The sequence below is a fragment of the Engraulis encrasicolus genome, chromosome 18 (assembly GCF_034702125.1).
Source record: "Engraulis encrasicolus isolate BLACKSEA-1 chromosome 18, IST_EnEncr_1.0, whole genome shotgun sequence".
In the NCBI taxonomy this organism is placed as follows: domain Eukaryota; kingdom Metazoa; phylum Chordata; class Actinopteri; order Clupeiformes; family Engraulidae; genus Engraulis; species Engraulis encrasicolus.
This window is the reverse complement of record NC_085874.1, coordinates 11,826,835-11,845,922: the sequence shown is the minus strand read 5'-3', so window position 1 is coordinate 11,845,922 and position 19,088 is coordinate 11,826,835. Positions and strand designations below refer to the sequence as shown.

Below are 19,088 nucleotides of genomic sequence, written 5' to 3'. Positions count from 1 at the left end.
CTCTCCACTCGTAGACAAAGTGTGCATTGAGAGGACTGAAGAGGGACAGCAGGCAGACAGCATATGATTCAACGTGCAGTCACATCTTCCTACAGCAACCCCCCCCCCCACACACACACACACACACACAAGGACAAATACACACACAAACACACTCATAGACACACTTACAAGGAATGCAGAGAGATGCACAGCATATACAAACTTTCCCACAGAAAACACGCGGATACAATAAGGGAACTGCTTTCAGTTGGAAACATCGACACCAACACAGACACACACACCGACACACACACACACACACACATTCCAAGTCCCGCATCTACGCTATGCACACATTTAGTCTGTGTCCACAAGGTGTGGTCCATATACTTGCATGTGTATGTGTTCATGTGTTCGTGTGTTCACGCGCGCGCGTTTGTGTGTGCGTGCGCGTGTGTGTTCGTATGCACGCGGGGGTCGTGCGCGCACGTGTGTGTCTGTGTGTGTGTGTGCCTGTGGGTCGTGCACATGTATGTGTGTGTGTGCGCGTTTGTGTGTGTGTGTGTGCGTGCGCGCGCAGGTCGTGCATGTGTGTGTGCTCGTGTGTGTGTGTGTGCTCGTGTGTGTGTGTGTGTGTGTGTGTGTGTGTGTGTGTGTGTGTGTGTGTGTGTGTGTGTGTGTGTGTGTGTGTGTGTGTGTGTGTGAGAGAGTTTCCCCACAGGGGAGGGATGTGTGATGAGGGTGTGCTTCAAGCTGTGAGCCGCACATGAATCAGGTCAGACTGGAGACAGGTATTAGCCTCGCTACTCTCTCTCCTCTTCCTCGCCTCTCTTTTCCTCCACTTTCTCTCTCTCTTTCCTCTCTTCCCTTCCTCTGTTTTCTTCCTCTCCTCTCCTCTCCCGTCCTCTCTTGTATTCTAGAGACAGGTATTAGCCTCCCTACTCCCCTCTATTCTCCCCTCCTCTCTCTTGTCCTCTAATGTCTCTCTCTCTCTCTCTCTCCCTCTCTCTCTCTCTCTCTCTCTCTCTCTCTCTCTCTCTCTCTCTCCTCCCTTCAGCTCACCTCCCTCTATTCTTCTCCTCTGCCCCCCCTTCTTTATTCTGCTTTCTTTCTCTCCTTCCTCTCCTCTCTCCTTCGTTCTTCTCTTCTAGAGGCAGATATTAGCCTCGCTATTCTTCTCTGTCCTCTCCTCCGCTCTCCTGTCCTCTGCTTCAGCCCTCTCTTTCCCATCTGCTCCTCTCCTCTCCCTTTCTTTCCTCTCTTCTCGGGAAAGGTAGGCCTATTAGACTCCCTTCTTTCTTCCCTTCTCTCTACCTCCCTCTCTCTCTCCTTCCTCCTTTACATTGCTTTCTCTGTTTACCCATCATTTCCACTCCTTTCCTTTTCTCATTTCCTTTAATAATGTCTTCTATTCTCTATATATCTCTTCTCCTCTTCTGTTTGTGCCTATCCGTTCTCTTCTACCTCGTCTTTTCTCTCACCCTCCTCTCCCTCCCTCAGCTTTCTCTATGTATTTTTCCTCATCTTTTGTCCTTACTCTCTTCTCCCCTCTTCCCTCTGCTGTGCTTTATGCTTTTCCTCTCCCCTCCTCCCCAATTCTCTCCTCTCCCCAATCCTCTCCTCTCCTCATCCCATCATCTCCTCTTCTCTCCTCTCCTCTCCTCATCCCATCTCCTCTCCTCTCTATCCATGTCTTCTCCTCTCCCCCCTCCTCTCTTCTCCTCTATCCTGTCCTCTCCTCTCCCCTCCCCTCCTCTCCTCTCCTCTGCTCTCTCCTCTCCTCTCCTCAACCCATAATCTCCTCTCCTCTCTATCCTGTCTTCTCCTCTCTCCCCTACTCTCTTTCCCTCTCTCCTCTCCCCTCCCCTCCTCTCCCCCTCTTCTGTTAGATAGACTCCGCCCATATACATGCCAAAGCTCTCACTCTTACTCTATTACACTGCTATTCCCTCCACGCACTCACAGACCTCATCTAACTGCCCTGTCTCTCAGATCGCTTAGTTGAAGGACACAGGCGTCGTTTCATCATTGTGTGTGTGTGTGTGTGTGTGTGTGTGTGTGTGTGTGTGTGTGTGTGTGTGTGTGTGTGTGTGTGTGTGTGTGTGTGTGTGCGTGCGTGTGTGGCTGTGTTTGTGTGTGCGTGCGTGCGTGCGTGTGTGTTGCGATATAGATGCTGACAGAGCTGGATAACCTCATCATACACACACATACTGTACTGAACCTACCTAAACACACAGAAACATACCACACACACACACACACACACACACACACACACACACACACACACACACACACACACACACACACACACACACACACACACACACACACACGCTCAAGATGATAAACCAGGCCCTCCTGCTGCTTCAGAATAATGCTGACCAATGCTGCCTGGGCATTTTCCACTGGACGAGCATCATGCAACAGCACAGTCCCCCTACAACATTTAGCAACATTTTAGAATAACAGTCTTTATAAAGCTTTATAAACACTTTGTAAATAATTGACTAATTATCAGTGAAACATTTGCAAACGTTTGTAAATGAGTACGAAATACTATAGTATGTGAACACAGTAGAGCCGCAACTGTCCTGGAAGTTTGTCCTCCAAAGACCACTTACAGTAGTTATTGAAGGGTCAGACTGTCAAGCACACAACAACTCGTCCTGAAGGAGTCAATTCCCACTGTGTTGTAGGTTGGTTTTTACACATTTACTAACGTTTGTAATTGTTTTGTTGTAATTGGTTCATTAATAATTGTTAATAAACTGTTATTAATGCCATTTATGGGACTGTTATTCAAAAGTGTTACTAAACCGTGTATTGGCCCAACTACAGTACAGTCAGCCTCTGGCAACAGTGTCACCATGAGTGAATGAAGTGAAGGACAGCATTCTTCAGATTCTCTGAAGAGTGTTGAGAGATTCTCTGAAGAGCGCTGTCCCTCGCTTCATTCACTCATTTACGTTTTATATGGGATTTAGCACCCAGTAAAGAACTGTATGAATCATTTGGAGATAGGTGCAATCAAGTCTCCTCCACTTTACAAATGCGTCACAATGACAACATGGAGCAAGCAAGGGGAACTCGCAAAACCTTAATGCCAATGCAATAGTATACTGTTACTGCATTCTAGAAAACTTCCCAAGTGAAGCGCAAACATTTTCAGTCACAGTCAGACTTGCACGGATGATGATCTGGTCTGCACCTGACTGTGACTGAAAATGTTTGCACTTCACTTGGTTAGCACTTTTTTATTTTCAAGAATGCAATAAAAGTATACTCTTGCATTGGCATGAAGGTGTGCGAGTTCCCCTTGCTTGCTCTCAGTTTACCTATTGGAACCTACGCACCCACCAGGCATCAAGTCCAAAGGCCCGATGCCTCCACTGGAAAGACCAACGACAACATGGACCATACATTTCACCTCCAACTTCAACTGCTGTGTGGACTTTCACGTCTTCATTATGATTTTGGGGCCCCTATGGATGGCAGATTTGGTCAGGGCCCTAGGCAATTGCCTAGATTTACCTATTGTAAAGTCCCCCTCTGGGCATAGGTTAGAGAGTTGAGCACTTAGGATAGATAGAGACAGACAGAAATATACTCTCAATGATTTACACTACCTAGCCTTGTATCAATGGGAACATATCCAAGTCACAGTAATCCCCTGAAGTGCACTTTATCATTGCCAACTCAGCTCTTCTTACCACACATACAAACACAGACACACGCACACACACGTGTGCGCGCACACACGCACGCACGCACACACACACACACACACACACACACACACACACACACACACACACACACACACACTCCATGTACCATGGCATGTACTACCTGGCCCTTAGTGTACTTGTACCCTGTGTGTGTGTGTGTGTGTGTGTGTGTGTGGCGCGCGTGCGTGAGTGTGTGTGTGTGTGTGTGTGTGTGTGTGTGTGTGTGTGTGTGTGTGTGTGTGTATCTGTGTCTGTGTCTGTGTTTGTGTTTGCGTCTGTGTTGGATGTCCAGCTTCATTCATTAAAACCTGTGTGAGTGAGTGACTGGATTGAGCAACGCGATTAGACATGCCACTCGGCTCAGTCACGGAGACGACTGGGTGTAAGGTGCTTACCTTGTTAGAGAAGGGCGGCCTGGCCAGGTTAATTCCATCTCGAATGAGCTTATCGCGGATCATGATCTTCAACTTGAGCTTGGGGTACACCATCAGCTCCCTGCGGTTCCCAAGAGTAAGGTTCCTCGGGGTACCCATGCCGATCACCAAGCCTCCCCTCTCGCTGCTGTGCTCAGTCCAGGACTTGGAGCCCCGCAGCCGGCTCTCGTACTGCTCCGCCAGTCTGCTGGTGTAAATCTCCGAAGCCAGAGGCGGCAGCGGCTCCAGGGTGAAGTACAGACCGCTGGCTGACTCCTTGTCGTCCTCCCGTAGCCGTAGCACCGCGTCGTGGATGCGCTGCCGGTGGTGGGGGATGTAGACCCCGATCGCGTCCAGGTCAGGGTCCCCGATCTGTTTGCACACCTCCAGGTCATCGTAGCCATTATCCATGAAAGCGTCCATATACTGAACGAGCTGGAGGGTCCGGAGCCACTCGTAGACGATATTGGGCCCGCCGCTCATCATTGTGTGGCTGTCAGAAAAGGCCTTTTAGAATAATAATTAAAAAAAAACAAAGAAAACAAAAGCGAAACAGGCACTGACACACACGTGTGATTATTAAGTGTTGGTTATGTCACTGAGTGTGTGAATTAAGCAGGTGAACGGAAGACAGTCGTATTTTTGCCTTGCATGCGTCATTGATAAATTTGGAGATGTCAGTGCGCATAGCTGAGTCGTTTGTCATTGCGTTATGGAACTGTATTGGCTTGACACCCACTCCGATGTAAAGCAAGATTTGCAGCGACTGTCAATCTGATATGCCACTCAAAGAGTATTCAATCCGTGAAATGCCCTGAATTGGAAAATCAGTCAGTGGTTCAGTAGCACACGCACGCCAATGCCCCGGTGTCACCCCTTGCAACCGGCCTGGACTTGCACCCGGTTTGACAGCTCTGCACGAGCCTGCAGCGCCGGTAACGACAGTGTCAGTCTGGCTGGTTACTCCGCTTTCCCACTCGCCACACAACTCCACGGAAGTACTCCCTACAACGCAGCGGTAATCGCTTCACAGGCAAGGTATTCCAACTCCAGTTTACGAGCCGTACCTTTGTCCGCAGTCCAGGTTACATGGTCCAAGGGAACATGAAAAATAGTGTGAGATAGTTCTTCCAGGCTGTCATTTCATTGACTGTAACGTTGTGCCTCTCCCACGCTCTTCTTCACTCGTATGCCTCCCGTGCCAAAATTGGTCACTGTCTTTACGGTTTTCCAGCAATCCAAACTATTATTCTGTTCTGGTGGCGGTGGGTGCTTCTGGCTGCGGCTCGGGAGAAGCCGCGTTGCCTCAACCCACCGAAACCCGGCCGAGCACTAACCTAACCGCCAGCAGACATTCAGAGCCCGTCTTCAGCTCCCAGACACCGAGAAACACCAAGTCCGCCAATATCAGATTCCAGAGAGGAGAGTCAAGCGTCGCTGGCGACCACAGAAACGGCGTGGAAATTTCTCTCAGATCCGCATTCTCGGCTTTTAGTGTTCAACAGTCAGATCTAGCCTTATAACCTGCCTCGAGCCACCTGGTAAACTTGCCCAGACACCTTATCAGCGAGTGGTGTGAGAGTGTCCGACAGTAATCCTCGGTGATTGACAGTAATTGAGAGACTATCTGCCTGCCGTCCCCTCCCCTCTCCAGAGTGCGACTCCTACTACTGCGCGTCGGAGCGTCCGTGTCCAACAGCGCTGGCATTCTGTGCGCGTGTCTGTCTTTGGGGTGCCAGGTCCATGTGCTACGGTGTCTACTTACTCCCCCTAGCGGACTATTTTGGAACTTTTTGTAAACTATGCTTCATGTGGGAAAATTCTGAGGCATACTCTCACTTAGCTATGCATTCTGGGTTATCTGTTTTACTGTAATTGTAATAAAATCTAACCGTTTGCTTCTCTGTTGATATACAGTGAATTTAATCAATTTATTTAAAAAATGTTTTTTTTTTTCAATTAGTTTATTTTTTAAAGATTAGTTATAGGTCTGTATTTATATTATGTATAGGCTATTCTTTCTATCTATAGCCACATATGTCTGTACATATCCACATCGACCCCATCTAACAACTTATTTTACAGTAGTGTGACATTATGTATGACTTTCATTATAGTAATTACCTAACAACCTAACGTAACTCCAACCCAAAACCTATTTTTATTCGCAAGTTTCACACTGTGATAGCCTTTTCGTATTGTTACACAGTTTGATATGTTGCTCAGTAAAACAAGGTGAAACATTATGTTGGTTGTTTTATAATGTTCGCTGTAGCTCCTCCTAGTGGTCTGACTGCTGGGTAGCTCAGGTGCTACAGCGGCCTGTTCGGCATTCAGAAGGTTGCAGGTTCGAGCCCCACTCTGTCTGACCCCATGGATGTCTCATTGAGCAAGAAACTTTACCCCAAGTTGCTCCTGGTGGCAGAGTGGTACCCTGGGTGTGTGAATGCGATTGTGAATGGGTGAATGTGTGAGCCATACAATGTTAAAGCGTTTTGAGTGCTCAAAGGAGGGGAAAGGCGTTATATAAATGCAGTCCATTTACAGTAAAATAAAATAGTTTCAATTCAGATTGACAGTGCATTATAAGTGTATGTGGGTGACCAGGTGGCCACCGCACTCGCCAGGACAGCGTTGCGGTTGGAGTCAAGGAAAAATGGTAAAAAGTAGCGTCAGGAATGCAGGAAAATTGAGTTTCAAAATTGCAGTGTATTTATTTACAAGTGCCAGTTAATCCTCCACCATCAAAAATAGGCAAAATGTTGAAAAATGACAAAAGGTAGCAAACGGCAAAAATAATCCAAAATAGCAAAAATATGACAAAGTCCAAAATTAATCAAAAATAGCAAAATGCAAAAATAAGGCACTTAATCAAAAATAAGACAGGCTTCAGTAACAAGGCAGCAATTTCAAAAAGGGACACTTACTTTAACAGAGCTCTCTCCGGTGACCAGCTCTTTACCCCCCGAGTTACCAAATGAAAAATGAGCTGGGTTTTTAAACACTCTTCACTACGCTCAAAAAGACAGTGATTGGCTAACAGCATAATTGATAACCAACAACCTGATTGGGCTGTACCATAATAATTCTAACCCAAACACAACGTTTATATCCTTAAACACAACCCAAACAATAACATGTATCTCAAACACATCTCACACATTGTAGCAACCCTATATGTAAAGCGCATCAACATCCAACATTCAACAGACCTGTTATGATACAAAGTAAACTTCCAAACCCCCATGACGATCGACATTCCCCAACCCAAAGTCAAGATGGCATTTCAAATACTACCCAAACGGCGCATGCTTCCGTTTGGTAGTAGAGACTCAAGGCGATGGTGGAACTCATCAGGTAAGTATGGCGTTTTGTTTTCAATGAATGAATGTGGTGAACGGTAATGTGGTGTGTGCAGTGTTACATTGCGAGTGGGTACCTCACCCGTATGCAGGAGATGTTTCAGGGCTTTGACTATGGAGACTGTGATGGATGGCTAACGTTAGCGCGACAAGCGCTAACTTCCGATTTGGGTTTCACTTGTGGAATTGCGACAGGCAAACAATTGTCTCTGTTCGTAAAAAGGCAGCGCGCTTCGCGCTGCACACTCAGGGCAAACTTTGATGTGTGGGCTGTGCAATTGAGCAGGTGTGTGTGTGCGCGTGTGTGTGTGTTCGTGGGAGGAGCCCAATGTCTCTCGGTGGCACTCAGAGTGCATTCAAATGTTCATAAATGTCCACAATCATACACAAGTAATTAGTCTTTAAAAACACAGTGAGGAGGTGAGGGATCGCCTACTCACATTTCCCGCCACCTCTGCAGTCTCAGTCACTCGGGTGACGAGACAAGAAGTCAGCCACTGTGTTCACTTTTCCGGCCCGGTACCGGACTGTGAACCTGTATGGCTGCAGTGCCAAGAACCAGCGAGTAATCCTGGCATTCGTGTCTTTCATGCGCCCAAGCCATTGCAAGGCGCGATGGTCGGTCTCGAGCGTGAAGTGACCTCCCAGCAGATAGTACTTAAAGGAGTCAAGAGCAAACTTCACTGCCAGGCACTCTAGCTCAACAGCTGCGTACCTGGTTTCACGGGGAAACAATTTGCGGCTAATAAAAGCCACTGGTCGTTGGTCTTCCCCCTCACCTTGAAGGAGAACTGCGCCAATACCAACACCCGAGGCGTCAGTATGCACAGTGAAGGGCTTGGTGAAGTCAGGACTCTGAAGCACAGGCCCCTTGCAAAGAGCCCCTTTCAGGTCCGCAAAGGCCCTCTCCTGCTCCTCCCCCCACTGAACCTTAGGATTGGCATCCTTTCGGGTGAGGTCAGTGAGAGGTGCTGCTCGGCTGGCAAAATCCGGAATGAATTTCCGGTACCAGCCCACCAGGCCAAGGAATGACCTGACTGCTTTCTTGGTCTGAGGTCTCTGGCAGTTCTGCACCGCCTCCACTTTGTCTTGCTGTGGCCGTATGACTCCCCTCCCCAGCACATGCCCCAGGTAGCGCACCTCCTCCTGGGCAATGGCGCACTTCTGGGGATGGATGGTGAGGCCGGCCTGCTTGATCCTTCTGAGCACTTCCTGTAGTTGTTCCACATGTTCCCCCCAGGTGGCGCTGTATATCACAATGTCATCCAAATAAGCAGCTGCATACGACTCAGTTCCAGCGAGCACAATGTCCATCAGCCGCTGGAAAGTGGCCGGTGCCCCCTGCATTCCGAATGGCATGACATTGAAGTGATACAGGCCCTGGGGAGTGCGGAACGCGGTGTAGGGCTTGGTCTCTTCGGTCAATGGGACTTGCCAATAGCCCTTACATAAGTCCAGTGTGGTAATGTAGGTGGCCTTCCCCAGCCTCTCTATCAAATCTTCCAGACGAGGCATGGGGTACGCATCAAATTTCGACTGGGCATTGACCCGCCGAAAGTCAACACAGAATCTTAGTGTCCCATCTTTTTTCGGAACAAGCACAACCGGGTTGCACCAGTCACTTGTCGATCTCTCGATGACTCCCAGTGCCAGCATGTCCTCCACCTCTGCCTTGAGTGAAGGTAGCAGACGTTGAGGCACACGATACATGCGCTGGCGCACTGGAGTCGAGTCAGTCAGCGTGACTGAGTGCTCCACCCTTGTGGTGAAACCTGGTGCCTCCTGGAACAGGTCGGTGGGGATGATCTGGTCCAGCTCTGCCTGTTGCTGCAAGGTCAAGTGCGACAAGTCCAGGGTGGTTGCTGGTTGGCTGGTCGGGAAGAACTGCTCCGGTCGATCTTCTTCCTCCACCACCGGCGCCTGCACCCTGAGCACTGGAGCCGCAGTGTGCCACTCTTTCAGCAGGTTCACATGAAAAGTCTGCCTCGGCTTTCTCCTGCCCGGCATCTCAATCTCGTACGTTGCTGGGCCCATTTGACGGATGACTTTGTATGGCCCCTGCCATTTGGCCAGCAACTTGCTTTCTGATGTGGGCAGCAGGAGCAGCACTTTCTGCCCCGGGACCAGAGTTCTCTGCCTGGCCTTCTGGTCATACCAGGTCTTCTGTCTGGTCTGTGCCTTTTCCATGTTTGCACGCACTAGTTCAGTCATTCTCTCCATCTTCTCCCTCATCTTGAGCACATGTGCAAGGATGGACTGAGTCTCTGGGGTCTGCGGACCCTCCCAGGTCTCCCTAAGCACGTCCAGGGGTCCCCTCACTGGCCAGCCAAAGAGCAGTTCAAATGGCGAAAAGCCAGTGGACGCTTGGGGTACCTCCCGGTATGCAAAAAGAAGGTAGGGTAGCCAACGGTCCCAGTCCTTTCCATTCTCAGCCACAAACTTCCTCAGCATACTTTTCAGGGTTTGGTTAAAACGTTCAACTAGGCCATCGGTCTGAGGATGGTAGGGGGTGGTCTTAATACCCTTTATACCTAGTACACCATAAACCTGCTTCAAGCTCTTAGAGAGAAAAGCTGTACCCTGGTCAGTGATTATTTCTTTCGGGATGCCTACACGGGAGAATAACTGGAGTAACGCCTGTGCAATGGGTCTGGCAGATATTTTTCGCAGTGGGAACGCCTCAGGGTATCTAGTAGCGTAGTCGCATATCACTAGAATGTACTTGAATCCGGTCTGCATTCGTTCTAGTGGGCCTACAATATCCATTGCTATGCGCGAGAATGGAACATCAATGCACGGAAGTGGCTGTAGGGGGTATGGACTAGCCCTGTACTTGCTGGTAAGCTGACATTCTTCGCATGCTTTACAAAAGTTGTGCACATCTTTATACAGGCTTGGCCAGAAAAATCTTGCTGAAATGCGAGCATATGTTTTTGGGAGCCCCAAATGACCCGCCCAGGGAATGCTATGCCCCATAGTCATCACTCTGCTATGTAGCTGCGAGGGTACTACCAGCTGCTCTTCTCTGCCCCCTTCTGGACGAAAGTAGAGTATCCCCCCTCTAAGGACATAGCCCTCCCCGGCTAACGTAGGTGGGACCCCTGTACTGACCCCATCTTCCTCAATGACCTTCTCAAACGCCTTCTTCAGTGACCCATCCTCCCGCTGCATTTGCTTTATGTCAGTTACAAGCTCCTCCCAGTCTCCATCTGGCTGAGTTACAGGCAATTCTCTGGCTCTTTTAACAGTGCCCTCCAGCTTGTCTTGTCTTCTCTGTTTCTTGGACTTTTTGACCCTACCCCTGCTAACACACTCCACATCACTGTTAGCATAAGGTAGCTCATGCAATGGATCAGTGCTGGCCTGCTCTTCAGTGTCTGCTGGCTTGCTGCTCTGGGACCTGGTAACTACCATGTTTACCACTTTGCTGGACTGCAAAAGCTCTGGCAAAACTAGGATGTCCTGGCCGATTAACACTGGGTGGCTTAACTTCTCCACCACACCAACCATTAGCTGATAAACCTGACCATCAACATTAATGTAGACTTCAGCTGCTGGGTAATCATGTGCATCTCCATTTACACACATAATGGAAACCTTTTTACCGGGTAACAGGTCTCGCTCCTCTACCAAGTGTGGCTGCACTAGTGTCTGGTTGCTCCCTGTGTCCAACACTGCAACGGCCTGCTTCCCATTAACAGATACCTGCACTGTCTGCAACCTCCCCAGGAAACCCACTGCCCCCCCCTCTGGTGTCGGTAGGCAACTGTATCCGGCTCCCTTGGGCTTACGGTTAGGACAATCACGCATTATATGGCCTTCTTGACCGCAATAGTGACAGATAATGGATGAGGACGTTCTGGGCGCTACAGTGTGTTTGGGCCTAAAGGGGACAGTACCATCTCTAGGTTGAGAGCTAGACCTACTGGTGAAAGTGTTATCTCTAGGACGATTGCTAGGCTGTTGACCACCACCCTGACCAAAACCATCAGACCTACCTCTGGCTGCTGGCCTGTTGTCTTGGTTCAAGCGAAAGCTGGTGTGTCTTTGCCGTGCTGCAACGTAGTCTTCGACCAGTTCTGCTGCCATCTGACCACTCTGTGGGTGCCGCTCCTTAACCCATACTCGGACGTCTGGAGCCAAGGTTCTCAGGTACTGCTCTAGTATCAGTGCCTCACAGATTTCTTCAACCGACTTAATTGTCGGTCTGATCCACTTGTGAAAGAGGTCTTTCAGTCGGGTGTAAAGTTCTCTGGGTGTCTCACCGGGCTTGACATCCGGCTCACGGAATCGTCGCCTGTAGGTCTCCTCATTGATCTCGAACTTTTGCAGGATGGCTTCTCTGACACGATCATAGTTCATGGTGTGGCTCGGATCCATCGCCACATATGCTGCGCGCGCTTTTCCTGTGAGGTGGGGAACGAGGATCACCGCCCAGTTCTCTTTTGGCCAGCAGTATGCTGTAGCTAGCCTCTCGAATGTCATGAGATACTGCTCGATGTCCTCTCCTTCCTCCAGTTTCGGGATAGCGCGTCTGGACCACTCCATGGGCATTGCTATTGGTGGTGTTGCTGCTACTGATGGTGGTGCCGCCGGCGCTGGTTGACCTGCTGATACTGCCGCCGCTGGTGGTGGTGATGGTGGTGGCATTTGGCCCGCTGTCGCCGCCGTTGCAGGTTGGCCCCCTGTCGCCGTTGCCGCCGTTGCAGGTTGGCCCCCTGTCGCCGTCGCCGCCGTTGCAGGTTGGCCCCCTGTCGCCGTTGCCGCCGTTGCAGGTTGGCCCCCTGTCGCCGTCGCAGGTTGGCCCCCTGTCGCCGTCGCCGCAGGTTGGCCCCCTGTCGCCGTCGCCGCAGGTTGGCCCCCTGTCGCCGTCGCAGGTTGGCCCCCTGTCGCCGTCGCCGCAGGTTGGCCCCCTGTCGCCGTCGTTGCAGGTTGGCCCCCTGTCGCCGCCGCCGTCGTTGCAGGTTGGCCCCCTGTCGCCGCCGCCGTCGTTGCAGGTTGGCCCCCTGTCGCCGCCGCCGTCGTTGCAGGTTGGCCCCCTGTCGCTGTCGTCGCCGCCGCCGCAGGTTGGACCCCCATCGCCGCCGGTTGGAGCGCCGTCGCCGCTGCTGTTGCCGCCTGGACCGCCGCTGCCATCGCCGTGGTCGTCGTCTGCTTCTCTTTCTCGAAGTCGTCGCGGAGCTGGTTCATCTGGACCTGGATGCCCCTCCAGCGCTGTTCCTGTTTCATGGCCTCCCTCTCCTGGCCCTCCAGTGACTTCTCCAGGAGCTTACGCAGTGCCGCCAGGTCAGACCCTTGAGTGTTGCCGCCATCTTCCCCTCGTGTTTCTTCCTGGTCCTCTGCTGGATCTGCAGCTTTGTCATCTTTCTTCAGCCTGCGATAAGCCATCTCAGCAAGCCAATTACCACTTTCCTTCTGACTCCAATTTTTGTCAGCGTCGAAACCACTTCATGACACCAAATGTGGGTGACCAGGTGGCCACCGCACTCGCCAGGACAGCGTTGCGGTTGGAGTCAAGGAAAAATGGTAAAAAGTAGCGTCAGGAATGCAGGAAAATTGAGTTTCAAAATTGCAGTGTATTTATTTACAAGTGCCAGTTAATCCTCCACCATCAAAAATAGGCAAAATGTTGAAAAATGACAAAAGGTAGCAAACGGCAAAAATAATCCAAAATAGCAAAAATATGACAAAGTCCAAAATTAATCAAAAATAGCAAAATGCAAAAATAAGGCACTTAATCAAAAATAAGACAGGCTTCAGTAACAAGGCAGCAATTTCAAAAAGGGACACTTACTTTAACAGAGCTCTCTCCGGTGACCAGCTCTTTACCCCCCGAGTTACCAAATGAAAAATGAGCTGGGTTTTTAAACACTCTTCACTACGCTCAAAAAGACAGTGATTGGCTAACAGCATAATTGATAACCAACAACATGATTGGGCTGTACCATAATAATTCTAACCCAAACACAACGTTTACATCATTAAACACAACCCAAACAATAACATGTATCTCAAACACATCTCACACATTGTAGCAACCCTATATGTAAAGCGCATCAACATCCAACATTCAACAGACCTGTTATGATACAAAGTAAACTTCCAAACCCCCATGACGATCGACATTCCCCAACCCAAAGTCAAGATGGCATTTCAAATACTACCCAAACGGCGCATGCTTCCGTTTGGTAGTAGAGACTCAAGGCGATGGTGGAACTCATCAGGTAAGTATGGCGTTTTGTTTTCAATGAATGAATGTGGTGAACGGTAATGTGGTGTGTGCAGTGTTACATTGCGAGTGGGTACCTCACCCGTATGCAGGAGATGTTTCAGGGCTTTGACTATGGAGACTGTGATGGATGGCTAACGTTAGCGCGACAAGCGCTAACTTCCGATTTGGGTTTCACTTGTGGAATTGCGACAGGCAAACAATTGTCTCTGTTCGTAAAAAGGCAGCGCGCTTCGCGCTGCACACTCAGGGCAAACTTTGATGTGTGGGCTGTGCAATTGAGCAGGTGTGTGTGTGCGCGTGTGTGTGTGTTCGTGGGAGGAGCCCAATGTCTCTCGGTGGCACTCAGAGTGCATTCAAATGTTCATAAATGTCCACAATCATACACAAGTAATTAGTCTTTAAAAACACAGTGAGGAGGTGAGGGATCGCCTACTCACAGTGTAACTACAGCACGTCTCGAACAGTTGAGATACAGAGTGTGCAATGATTATTGCAGCCATCTGTGTTGCTACTCTGTGAACATGCTCATTTGATTATAATTGTTATAGTGAATATTTTTGTGGGGGGGATTTAGAAACACAATTTTCACTCTTTTGTGTCTGTATCTGCACTTGCAATGGAAGAGTAGGATTGCTAACAAAAAAGACACAGACACCAATCAACTCAGCAGCTAGCAACATCAGGGAGTCTAAACACAAAGTAGGCTACACATGGAAGAGAATCTGAGCAATTATATCACTGAATGGGCCACCAGGGGCCTTGCGGAAAGCAGTCAGCCCCATGAGTGGCTTTAGGCGGAAACAGCCAGGTCAAATCTACTCTAAAAGCCACCATGGCATCCGAAGCACTAGCGCCATGCACTTCTATGTGGATCTCTGCAAAGGTAAACTCAGTAAACAATAAAAACATTTGCTAATGGTTTGTTTGTCATTGGTTAATTATTTACTAAGACTTTATAATGCTTTTTATGCATCCATTATTATAAAGATTTAACATGTATCCATATCTACCAAAAACGTATGCATGCTGTATGGTACACACACAGACACATACGGTACCTGTACACCGTAAAAAAAACAAAACAAAAAAAAAACCTCAGTGCTAATTCAACATTTAGAGACTACCCCTTGACAAAAAAAAACTGTGTTGGTTTTTTTTACTGCCTACATGCACATATAAACACAAAACACACACACGCTCATGCGTGCGCACACACACACGAGCACATGCACGCACACACACGGACACACACAAACACACACACACATACATGCACACACTCATGCACATCAACACACACACACATGCACACATGCCCTGACAGCTGGTTGGATTGTTTAATATTGCTACAGTCCACAGAAACAACAATTGTCTGCAGTGCCTCTTGTGTGTAATATCCCCTTTGATCATGCCCAATGGGCATATTGTATTAATGGACAGACAGCCCATTTCACAAACCTGAGCAAACCCCCTTCAAATGTCAGCAGCTATAGAGACAGATTTTCCCCCAGCCATTATCCCACCTATGAGTTTTTCATTTATGCTCCATCCATCCATCCATCCATCCATCCATCCATCCATCCATCCATAGCCTACATCCATCCATCCATCCATCCATCCATCCATCCATCCATCCATCCATCCATCCATTCATCCATCCATCCATCCATCCATCCATCCATGCATCCATCCTCCCATCCTTCCATCCATCCATTATCCTTCACTATCCATCCATCATGAAACTCAATCCACTTTGAGTCTCTCTCTCTCTCTCTCTCTCTCTCTCTCTCTCTCTCTCTCTCTCTCCTCCCCTTGCATCCGAGACACAGAGTGCCTGGATGTCTGCCTTCACTCTGGTCTGCCAGTTATGATGATGTCTATCTGGGGGATTGAGTCTTCCCGGGGATCCTCAGTTCTCCAGCATGTGGTCTACAAAAGGACATATCCATGCTCTTTGCAGTGAGATCTGGAGCCATGATAGATATACAGTAGAGTGATCTTCCTCCTGCAGTTTCAATATAGTTGAAACGGAATTATGGTATTGTGCAGTGGTTCCCAGCTGTGTAGTACCCAACCCAGATTTCATAATAGCATTCACCATACTCCACGTACAGTGTGTAGACCTGCTGGGGGAAATTGTTACTGTAAATGCACTTGGCATCCCTGGTCAACAAAATGGATGCTGACACTCAGTCCAGCACCTTAGACTGACTGACTGATCCCCACCTTAAGAACTAGTGCATATATGAGAATAGTACATGTTTTTTTCTCACCATGCATAAGGACAATAAGCATTATACAAGCATTATACATACCGGTATATCACAAAATAACATAACAACATCACACCCATTAGAGCAACACACATGTGATCTATTTACAACATTGAATATCCACATTGAGAAAGGACTAAATCCTAAATTTAAATGTATGTATGCATGTATAAAAAGTATAAATGTAAGACATGCGAGGTGGTAAGTGCTAGACAGAGTTTCAAGTAGGTGTGTGTGTGTGTGTGTGTGTGTGTGTGTGTGTGTGTGTGTGTGTGTGTGTGTGTGTGTGTGTGTGTGTGTGTGTGTGTGTGTGCTTGTGCGTGTGCGTGTGCATGTGTGTGTGTGTGATCATGTTGGATGCTTTGTCCAAGTGCTTTTCCTGGCAGTGAGGACTTCTGCATTGGGCATGCTCCTATCTTCAGCTCTAAAACCTGGGCATAGCCGTTGGCTCCTTATCAGGCAAAAACATGTGCCATGGGGTCAGGGTCTAGATCAGTGGTTCTCAACCCCTTCACCTCATCATAAGCCTCCCAATGCCCCTGTGACCTCACCATAAGTCGGCCAATGCCCCTTTTAGTTTAAAAAAATAAAATAGACTAATGAGCATCCCCCAAACTGTACCAATCAATCTCAATGCCCAAGATAAAAAATGAAATAGTCCACTTCAACCAGGATTTTTCTGCTCTCACTTTTTTTTTAACGTAACCTATTGGGTGAACACTCCTCATCAGACCTTCCTTCCCAATGCCCCCCAGGGCTTCCTACTGCCCCCTGGGGGGCTGTAGAGCCCGGGTTGAGAAACGTTACCTCCTTGGTGCTTTGTCTCTGTCTCTGTCTCTCTCTCTGTCTCTCTCTGTCTCTCTGTCTGTCCATCTGTCTGTCTGTCTCACCACTTCAGCTATAGTAATAATTTAGCCTTTATTGGTTATTGTTGTTTATTTATATATTTCACTATCTATCTAATCAGTGAACTGATTAGTATATTTTCATAAATTCCACTGATCTAACTGATACAAGAAGAAAGAAATGGTACGCGCTACAGGTCAACATTGCCCTCTGCTGGAGAATGCTGAAACAGCAGTTTGGCTGAGATGGATGTCAGGTGGCATACAGAGATGTCAAATGTAGAAGTAAATGTAAAATAAAGAAGCATTGTTTCCTTCCAAATCAGGTAACTTATCTGAGTAACTAGTAGGCGTGTGTACTGGTCTTACGGTCAGCTTATTCTGCTCTGTTCGGATCAAAATTGTGGTGGTGGGTTCTTGTTGTGTTTTTCAGTAACAACTGTCTATCTACCTCATTAGGCACAATGGAGTAAATGTTGTAACAGCTATGTAACATCAGTGGAGTAAATGTTGTAACAGCTACATATCATCATGTGCTAGTGTTGTACTTTATTATATAAAAGTACTATAAAAGTATGAATTTACTTTCACTTTTATTTTTTACCTCTGGTGTCATAGGCTACAGTATGTTGCATAACTGGATTTTTAAATTACTTTCATGATATGCTGCCAGGCCCAAAGATACCAGAGCAGTTGTTCAACTCTCCTGCGGATATGAATGAATGATGTATGTCATAGCTAAGTTTGCGGAATTGCATATTTACAAGCATGTGTCAGGTGCTTTAGGGAAACAATTCAATGATCCAAAAAGTTAATAATAAATCCAGGCACTCCAGGGTTACAGCGAGGAAGGTTAAAACGCCTTTATTAAATTCCAACTATTATGTACGTATGAGAAAGCCACCGTGTTTCCATGTACATACACTCTAAAACTCTAGTTGACTCATGATAAATATTACGTGGAGTGAGACAGACTGCATTTTAATGACTGCATTTCATTTTACAACACCATATCCCCTGGAGCCATTGAAAGCTACACTATACTACAGTACAACTCCACTTTAATACAGCCGAGTGGCACACACACACTCTCATAGATTTTATTACAGACCGTAAAACAGGCTTTGCTCTCTATTTGCTCTAACCATGTGTGCTTCCAGTAAGGATATTAAGTCCAGATATGCATCAGAAGCATAGCGCCAGGCTGTCAGAGTGTTATTTCATATCTGTCATGGCTGAGGCAATATCACCTCACCCGCTGCAAGTGCTATCGTGACAACTTGAGTATAACGTCTGCCTACAATATTTCCATAATTTCCATTGAGTGAGTATAGCCATAAAGTGAACAGTGTATCACTATTTAAATCAAACTGAATTCAAGGGCATACCATAGCTTATAAAATATTGTAGCAGTGAGTAAAAAAAAAAAGACTCCTCTTACTCAGGTTTATTTCCTCGGAATTACGATAGTTGTCACACACAGTGGCAACATGATTCAATATAATTTTCTTGGGCCAGTGATTCGATTATTTTCAATACTTAACAATGCTCTTTGATTCAAATCAATGGTTAATTTTTTTTTCTTTACAGGCTTGGTTTATGTGAAATGTTCAATCATTTTATTTGAGGAACATCATTATCAGTATTATTTTTAACTGCATGAGCAAAATAAAATGTGTGAAAACATTCCACCACATACCTGTTAGCACTATGGCTGACTCATCAGAATTGGTTAAACCACAGTCACAAACCATGGTTAACCACTTGTGAGGGACTTAAAAAAAACCCCAAAAAAACCCATGAAAACCATGAATAACCACTTGTGAGGGATTAAATGGTTAGGGACTTGGAATGTAGACCACAGGATTGCAGGTTTGAATCCTGACATGACCACTCCCTATACCAAGTGCCCTTAGCAAGGAACCTAACCCCACATTGCTCCAGGGACTTAAACCAATAGCCTGCATATCTGTAAGTCGCCTTGGAATGTTTTTTTTTTTTTTAAAGCATCAGCTATGTGTAATGTAATGCATAGCTATAAATCATGGTAAAAACCATGGTTAGTTTTCATAGAAAAACCCTGGTTAATTGTGGTTATTTTTTAACTATAGTTAAACAATGCGTGAACCATTAGTCAAACCATGGCTAAACCATAACCAGCAACCATGCTAAAAAAAAACATGACAACTATGAATAACTAAATCCAGGTTAGTTTTCATAGTAAAACCGTGGTTCATTTTCGTAAGGGGC

At 47.4% G+C, this 19,088-nt stretch overlaps 1 protein-coding gene across 3 annotated transcripts in view; it reads right to left on the bottom strand.

Annotated features, from left to right (window-relative positions):
- sash1a (SAM and SH3 domain containing 1a) overlaps window positions 1-5,779 on the bottom strand; it is a 330,500-nt gene extending 324,721 nt beyond the window's left edge. For all 3 annotated transcript variants that reach the window (XM_063223029.1, XM_063223025.1, XM_063223026.1), the window contains exon 1: window positions 4,109-5,779. In XM_063223029.1, coding sequence (XP_063079099.1) covers window positions 4,109-4,612 — 504 coding nt within the window. In that variant the 5' untranslated portion in view covers window positions 4,613-5,779. The remainder of the gene's footprint in view (window positions 1-4,108) is intronic.
- Between the last annotated feature and the right edge of the window lie 13,309 nt (window positions 5,780-19,088).